Here is a 9,282-nt window from a genome sequence, read left to right as displayed (position 1 = left end):
ATCAAATCTGTAAATCTCTTCGATAAACATCTGATTGATTTCTAGTGCAATCAATCAGAGGGTTTTAGTTTTCTGTTCATGGACCTAATTCAGGAGATTGATCGAGCGAGTCATCAGTTCCTGGGATTTACAACAAGAGCAGATTAATCTGTTGGTTTTCATAATCAAGACATAGCTTGAAGAGGTAAAATATTAATTGTTATTATTATTTTACATGTTGATTTTAATCGTTACGATTTGATACCCATGATATGGAATCGTTTCATATAAGAAAATAAAAATTTTAAACTTCTGCTGCACCGGGTATCACATCTTTGATCCGAGAACGAGTGTTCCAACAATTAGAGCACACATCCCGACTTGTACTGATAGAATTACTACCTCTCAACTCATTTATCAAAAACATTTCAATATTATACTCAAAACACTCGTAAAAATACGTTCTAACACCTCGTTCATAGGTTAGTCTCATTCTGTGAGTCCAGAATCAACTCGACCTGAAATAATTTACTTAATCAAAATGGTTAAACGTAAAATAAACATAATCATGAAATCATAATCATTAAATCATAACTTAAATAATTAAGGACATAAAATCACTAAAAATTATTTTAAAATCATCGTAAGCGAGTTTAGTGGATTCGGACCTTACAACTCTACCCTCCTTAAAAGAATTTCGTCCTCGAAATTCAACTCACAAAATAATTATGGGTATCGGCTACGCATATCTTGTTCGGTCTCCCAAGTAGCCTCTTCCACTAATTGATTGCGCCATAAGACCTTTACCATCTTGATCTCTTTGTTTCTTAGCTTCCGGACTTGTGTATCCAAAATTTGGATAGGTATTTCTTCATAAGACAAGTCTGGTGTCCATAGAACTGGCTCGTGGCGAATGACGTGGGAAGGATTTGAGATATACTTTCTCAACATCGAGACATGGAATACGTTGTGTACACCTTCCAAGTTTGGAGGCAATGCTACTCGGTAAGCTCTTGTTCCAACCTTGTCTAGGATCTCGAAAGGTCCTATATATCTTGGGCTCAGTTTTCCTTTCTTCCCAAATCTTAAGACTCCCTTCCAAGAGGACACCTTCAAAAACACGTGATCACCTACCTGAAACTCCAAATCTCTACGCCTTTGATCGGCATAGCTTTTCTGTCGACTCTGAGCCGTCAACATTTTGTCCTTGACTTTTGCTATCATGTCGACTGTCTGCTGCACTATTTCTGGCCCTAATACAGCTCTTTCTCCCACTTCATCCCAATGTAATGGAGTCCTACACTTTCTCCCATACAAAGCCTCATAAGGAGTCATTCCAATAGTAGCTTGATAACTATTGTTATATGTGAACTCCACTAAAGGCAACTTCGATTCCCAATTACTTCCGAAGTCAATCGTGTAAGCCCTGAGTAAATCCTCCAATATCTGAATCACCCGCTCAGATTGTCCATCTGTCTGTGGATGAAAAGTTATACTAAAAGCTAGCTTTGTTCCCAATCCATGATGTAAACTCTTCCAAAAATTTGAAGTGAACCTGGGATCCCTATCAGAGACTATCCTTGTTGGAATTCCATGCAATCATACTACCTCTCGAATATACAACTCTGCATATTGATTCATCGAGAAGTTGTTTCTGACTAGTAGGAAGTGAGCTGACTTTGTCAATCTGTCAACTATCACCCATATTGAATTCATTCTTCGTGGTGTAATTGGCAATCCAACCACGAAGTCCATGGTGACATATTCCCATTTCCATGTGGGAATGGGTAATGGTTTCAGAAGTCCTGCTGGCCTTTGATGTTTCACTTTCACCTGTTGACATGTCAAACATTCGTTAACAAACTTAACGATGTCTTTCTTCATACCTGGCCACAAGTATAGCATCTGTAAATCCTTGAACATCTTTGTACTCCCTGGGTGAATAGAATATGGTACAGTGTGGGCCTCAGTCATCACATCTTCTCTCAGTGAATCTACTGCTGGTACCCACATTCACCCTTTGTGATGCACGATCCCATCCTTCACTGTATACAATGCACCCCCTTTGGCTTCATCTTTAAGTTTCCAAGTTAATAATTGCTGGTCTGAAGCCTGACCCGTTCGGATCTTGTCGAGCAAACTTGGAACGATTTTTAAGGCTGATAAGGCAAAAACTTCCATTGGCCCAACTACTTCCAATCCTAGTTGTTCAAAATCTGCAATCAACTCCTGTTGAGTTGTCATTCTATTCAAAGTCGCAGAATTATGACTCAAAGCATCAACTACTACATTAGCTTTACCCGGGTGGTAGCTAATATCACAATCATAATTTTTCACCAATTCGAGCCATCTTCTGTTTCTTGTTCAACTCCTTCTGGGTGAAGAAGTATTTCAAACTCTTATGATCAGTGAAAATCTGACACTTTTCACCATAAAGGTAATGTCTCCACAGTTTGAGCGCGAAGACAACTGCTGCCAATTCGAGGTCATGGGTAGGGTATTTCTTTTCATGAATCTTCAACTGTCGTGAAGAATATGCTATTACCTTTCCATCTTGCATCAATACAGCCCCTAATCCACTCTTGGAAGCATCTGTATAAATTACGAATCGACCTGTGCCTTCTGGTATGGCGAGTATTGGTGCTATCATCAACTTTTCTTTCAACTCCAGAAAGCTTTTCTCACACTGATTAGACCATTCAAACTTCACACTTTTGCGAGTTAATGACGTTAGTGGACGCGCTATTTTGGAGAAATCCTGAATAAATCTCCTATAGTAACCCGCTAATCCCAAGAAACTCCATATCTCTGTAGCATTCTTTGGAGTAGCCCAATTTTTTAATTGCTTCTATCTTTGCTGGATCAACCTCTATTCCCTTTGCCGAAACTATGTGACCCAAAAATGCAATCTGTTCTAGCCAAAATTAACACTTACTGAACTTAGCAAACAATTGTTTTTCTTTCAGAATCTGCAAGACTGTAGTTAGATGCTGACGATGTTCATCCAAACTACGAGAGTAAATCAGTATGTCATCTATGAATACTATGACAAACTGATCTAAGAAAGTCTGGAACACTCTATTCATAAGATCCATAAATACTTCCGGTGCATTTGTAACTCCAAACGGCATGACTAATAACTTGTAGTGGCCATAACGAGTCCTGAAAGCCGTTTTATGAATATCTTCATCTTTCACCTTCAATTGGTGGTAACCTGATCTCAAATCAATCTTGGAGAACACTACTGCCCCTTGTAACTGGTCAAACAAATCATCTATCCTAGGCAGTGGGTATTTGTTTTTCACTGTTACTCGGTTCAGCTTTCTATAATCAATGCACAGTCTCATAGACCCATCTTTCTTTTTGAAAAACAATACCGGTGCACCCCAAGGCGATACACTCGGTCTAATGAAGCCTTTATTGAGTAGCTCTTGTAGCTGCTCCTTCAATTCCTTCATTTCAGTCGGTGCTAACCTGTATGGTGCTTTGGAAACTGGTTGAGTTTTGGGCATTAATTCAATCCCAAATTCTACCTCCTTAACTGGAGGTAATCCTGCAATATCATCAGGAAATACTTTTGAGAAATCTCTCACTACCTCGACGTCTTCAAGTTTCGGTCGAGGTAATTCTTGGTTGCAAGTAACACTTGCAAGGAAACCTGCACATCCTTTATTCAATAGTTGCCATGCCTTACCCACTGAAATTAAAAGAGATGAATTATTTTTTCGGTGTGGCATGGAATAGAAACGATTCTCCATCCTTAGTTTTCAAGGAAACCGTCCTTCGTTTACAGTTTATGGTAGCCTCGTATCGAGACAACCAATCCATCCCAAATATCACGTCGAAGTCAGACATATTTAGGATAATAAGATCAGCGAGCAACTCATGACCCTGCATCCTCTGATAATCAAATCACTACTCAATTCTTCACCTGAAGGCAAGGATATACTAAATCCCGATATTGACTTATCCGGTACCAAACCCGAAAAATTCAACATATATGAATGAATGTGTAGCTCCAGTATCAATTAAGACACGAGCGGGATTACTGGAAACATTAATCATACATGTAACGATGGTTGTATTCGGATCCACTTGATCACGTGCCGTTGCAAAAACTCGTCCTCTTACCGGTTCTTTGGATTGAGGGCAATCTTTTCAATAGTGCCCTGGATTTTTGCAAAGAAAACATACTCCAGTCCCTGCCATGCATTGACTTGAGTGAAGTTTTCCACATTTTTGACAAGATGTTGGTGCAGTTGCCGGTTTTGGTGATGGTAGAGCCAACTGTTTCTGCCTCTGAGGTCGAGGTTGCTGCTGTTGGTACGGTCGGTGTTGGGGTGGGGCTTGGTATGGCCTATTTCTTCTAAAACTTCCTTGCTGGTCTCGACCCTGATAACTAGACCTCTTTGCCTGTGACTCTCTGATAATGTCATTTCTGTTCTTTTCGGACAACATGGCCTGATCCACCGCATCTTTGTAAGTGAGCGCTCCACTTAGTATAACATTTTTTTTAATGGAGGCATTCAACCCCTCCTTAAAGTGTTTCAACTCTTCAGCAGGATCACCAGCAATCATCGGTACAAAGTATCTTCCCCTTTCAAACTTTTTCACATACTCTGCAATCGACATGTTTCCTTGGCGGATTTCCAAAAACTCTCTGGCCAAATGGGTTCGGGTGCTCACTGTGAAATATTTGCCATAGAACACATCCTTGAATCCATTCCAAGTAAGGGTAGTTAGGTTCAACGATACCTTGGCTCAATTCCAACAAATACGAGCATCATCGCGGAACATATAGGTAGCACATCTCAATCTATCTGCATCCGTGATCTGCATGAATTCAAAAGCAGTCTCCATAGCTTGGAACCATTGTTTCGCTATCAAAGGATCAGTCTCTCCTTTGAACTCAGGTGGTCCCAACTCTAAGAACCTCTTGTAGATAGGGTTCTGATTAGGTGCAGTATGGTTATTTCCAACATTAGTCGTCTGGGCTTGAAGCAACTTTTGGATCTGAGCTCCCTGAACACGACTTTGTTCTTGGAGTAAGACAGTTAATCCCACCAAAAACTGGTTGTTCTGATTGTTTTGATTATTCGGTTCACAGTCGTCATTGTTATTGGCGTTGTTTCCCCTACGAGATGCCATAGTCCTAAAGTCCAACATTATCCACACCGCTCAGTCATGATTTACAACATAGATAAACTTAATATACATGTCGTATACATATAACTCATCTCATTATCATTCACATAATCACATAAAACTCATAACTTACAGACATGAAGACGGAGCGTTGGAGTCGTGGCGAGTATGCATGAGCGTTTCAAGAAGACCCAGAGCGAACTGCTCTGATACCAAACTGTAACGCCCTCAACCGATGAAGATGTTACAAAACTAACATGACCTTAGAACTGACGGGGAAAAGAAAATTTTTGAAAGATGTATGCATACATCAAACCTTACTTAAAACATTTCAGAATAGTTTACAAACCAAATCCAAACCTTAAAATTTATAAAACTTGCTTACAACCTTAAAATACATCATAAAGTTGCAAATAACTCAAGACATAGCATAGCACACTTAACACATAACACACTCATCACAGAGCACACTCATGCATCGCCCGCCGGTCCGACTCCTTTCACTTATTCATGCCTGGTCGTCGACATATGCATAAATGTCATCCTCATTACCTGCACCATTAAAGTATAGTGAGTCTAAAGACTTAGCAAGTTTATGCAGTAAAAATCATGAGATTTCAATTATCATTTAAACGTAACATAACATAACATAACATAACATAATATAACATAACATAAACTTATCATTTGGTGACGAATTATGCGAAATTGTGGCAACCATCATAATGGGCACATTCATCTTTTCTTGTTGATCAACAATCATATGGCATTACGCTTCGTAACATTTGTTCATTCATTTTCGTAGGCCCATCCGAAGCTCATCCCGGAGTACCTAACCCGTACATTGAGCCATATTTGGGAGGGCCCCTCCGGAGCCCAAACCGGAGTACCGTTCCCGTATTGCCACCACAAAGACACATAAGACATCAAAATATTTTCATGCATCAACATATCATTCATTTTTCATATCATATCATTATCATTTCATCATAACATTCCATATTTGTATGACTTGTATGCCATAAAACATTCATCAAAACATCATGATTCCTTTCATAAACTTTTATGTCGTGATCTTAAAAAGTTACTCGATAACTTCATGCATTGAAAGTGTGGGTGCCCTGTCAGCCAACTTGTGGCTAAGGGTCTTTATGACTCTATTTGTAAACAATATTTGTTTAATATAATTTATACTTTTTATTGGCATTTACTTTATCTTTTATCATATTATTATGTTGTGATGTACTATACGATATTTAGATAAAAACCTTGAATATACTAGAGTGCACGTAAGATGTGATAGTGAATATGGATGACTATCATGAAACACATCTTATAAGCACTGTATATTCTAAACCAGTTCTTAGTCAATTGAGTCGTCCGCAATAATGATAAGGATCGCTCGAGATTGAGACTGGCATTTGCGATGTCGAGTACCACGTTTTATTGGTATGGAACATAGAGATGTTCGAAGCATGCAAATGGATATTCATTGGATGGATGATCGAACTACCCTACTCGGACTTTCCAAGTGGTTTTCACTAATTGAGTGGATAATTCCGTGGTTTTGGTTGTACACCATTAGTCCTTACTACTTGAAACATCATGGAGACTATATATGCAAGTACTGTACTTTGACTCGTTTATCGACTCCATGAGGGTCATCAGATGTCGAGATTGGGTACAGTTACGACACATATAGGAGTCAATGCTTTGTTGTCAAGGATTCACCACACGCTTGCGAGTATGGATATCCTATGCGATCTGAGGAGATATTAGTGTGACAAATCTCTGGCCAGAGTACATGATTTTCTTTAGGTTACTTGGTTTTCTAGTTGTACATGCGATGTCACTATTTGATCTTCAAGATGCATTGCATAGTTATCAAATCTCGAACGACTCTCGATATACCAATGATTGTTGATTCGATCAGGATATATGGATGAAGGGACCGTACTGTACGCTAACCAAAACCCACTGGTTCTTGCAGGCACTATCAGTGATACCTAGGGAATCATGGGGCGATGTTGCTAGGCGCTCTTACCATGATTCGATGGGCAAGTTAGAAATTGTTGTTTCGAGTCACAAGGAGTTGTGGGCCCACGGCTAGTTGTATCCCTGAACCATTGAGGGTTACACAAGTAATAGATTTCTAATCCCTGTTGAGATAATTTAATTTAATGAGTTAAATTTAGCGAATGAGAAGTAGGACTTCTTATTGATGAGTAGAGGGAGTGAGATTTCCTAAAATGACATAGGGATGCCATTTTTGGAAACCACTGAATTTGAATTCAAAAAATTTATCTTGACTTTAAAATATGCAGAAAAGATTTCTATACACATTGGTAAAATTGATTTATCAATTTGAGTCACGATGAATTTTATATTAATTTCTGAACATGCGGGTTTTGCTTGTCAGGCTTGAACTTATGACTAATGAGCCCTAAGCTGTTAGCAGCCCATGTTATAAATAAGTTATTGCAGTACAAAAATTACACACAAGGAGCTCATAATTTTCGAAACCTAGAGAGCACTCTCCCTAGGTTTGGCCGCCCCTCCCCTCTCCTGTTCGAAAATTCCAGTCTGCAATTTTCAAAAATTGCAGTTTGGTTTAGCAGATCAGATCTGTTAAATCTCTTCACAGAAACTTCTGATAGAATTTCTAGTGCAGTCTGTCTTAGGGTTTAGATTTCTGTTCGTGGACCTGATTCAGGAGTTGATCGATCGAGTCATCAGTTTCTGGGATATACAAGAAGAGCAGATTTATCTGTTGGAGTCCATAACCTCAAGTTGAGACTTGAGAGGTAAAATTTAATCTTGTTTTATTTTACTTATTTATTTTAGTCGTAAGGTTTTGATACTCATGATTTGGAATCGTTCCAGATCCAAAAATAAAAATTTAAAACCTTTCGCTGCTACGGGTATCAAATCTGACAGATCTGAGAATGTGTTCCAACAGTGGTATCAGAGCCAGGTTGCTCTCAGATCTTACGATTAAAATTTTATCAAAAATTGTACCAAGCCTCGGTTTTCAAAGAAAACGAAGAAAAAAAAAATTTTGGGACTGCCCGCTGCTCGAAAGGGCATCGGACAACCGCCGCCTGGCGCGCAGCTAGGGAATCATAAGGCGAGTTTAATTTTCTGAATTACTCTCCCATTATTTTAACGATTTCACCACCCTCTAGTGAAAATGAGAAAACCATTTTCTTTAGTAGGAACATGAAGCCCAATTTACAAATTATAGTTCCAAATAAAATCAGCCAATTATAATTTTAAAAAGGTAGAGTTCAATTGCTGCTAGAGCAACCTCCATGGTTTTTTACCTCATATCCAATAAAGGGCCCAATAATATGACGCCGTTTAAAGTGATATGTCAAGTTGACCCATCAATATTAAGTTGTGATGGACGATCGCCATGTGGACCCCCAATAATATGAGGTGATCCCATGGGAGTTCCCTCAACTTTCAACAATTGTCTACCCAATGTACAGCTTTCCGGCGAACGGGCTTTCCCAATAATATGAGATGGACCACGGTCGCGGTTAGCATCTATCATGCATTGATAGTTGATGGAAGGTAGGAAAATATAAACTATATTTAATTTCTCTTTTATTAAACTTGATATTAATTTTAAATCATATTTAAAATGAGGGATTTTAATTTTGAAAATTTGTCTCATCATTTAATAAATTTGTATGCTTGCGGGATTCATGCAATTTAGTCTAAACATACATACAACAATAATATCAAATATTAAATAAAGGATGATCGATGCCTAGATTTAATCGACCCGTGGTTGCCAATTACGAGTCTAAGTCCAATCCTAGGTGATATGCAAGTATGCATTGCAATCCTATTACATTGTGCTTCCAATTTACATTTTTTCGGTCCTTATCGTCTGCTGGGCCCACCATTGTCTTCAAATGTTTATCTCCCACTAAGTCTAATAAATTTACAATAAATTTCAATGACAAGTAGGGGATACATATTTAAGGGTGGGAACGGGCCATAAACCAGGCCCACTTTTATTATAAATGACAAATCAAATTGGGCCATAATACAAGCCCATTAATAAAACCCAACAACAATAATAAAAACCAAATGTAAACAACTTAACATACACCTAAAAATTGGTCATGACAATCGATCATCCTTTTA

The 9,282-nt window shown here is 38.6% G+C and overlaps 1 protein-coding gene across 1 annotated transcript; it reads right to left on the bottom strand.

The window, feature by feature from the left end:
• Nucleotides 1-1,992: 1,992 nt before the first annotated feature.
• LOC140872049 (uncharacterized) lies at nt 1,993-5,127 on the bottom strand. The gene is made up of 7 exons (XM_073274783.1): nt 4,758-5,127; nt 4,174-4,664; nt 3,771-3,879; nt 3,454-3,676; nt 2,915-3,303; nt 2,525-2,787; nt 1,993-2,208 (listed from the first exon to the last, which is right to left on the bottom strand). Exons 1-7 carry the CDS (start codon nt 5,125-5,127, stop codon nt 1,993-1,995), a joined length of 2,061 nt encoding a protein of 686 aa, XP_073130884.1.
• Nucleotides 5,128-9,282: the final 4,155 nt, after the last annotated feature.

Source organism: Henckelia pumila, unplaced genomic scaffold, assembly GCF_033568475.1.
Source record: "Henckelia pumila isolate YLH828 unplaced genomic scaffold, ASM3356847v2 CTG_461:::fragment_3, whole genome shotgun sequence".
In the NCBI taxonomy this organism is placed as follows: domain Eukaryota; kingdom Viridiplantae; phylum Streptophyta; class Magnoliopsida; order Lamiales; family Gesneriaceae; genus Henckelia; species Henckelia pumila.
Note: the sequence above shows the minus strand (reverse complement) of the source record. Positions and strands in the feature narration are given on the sequence as shown.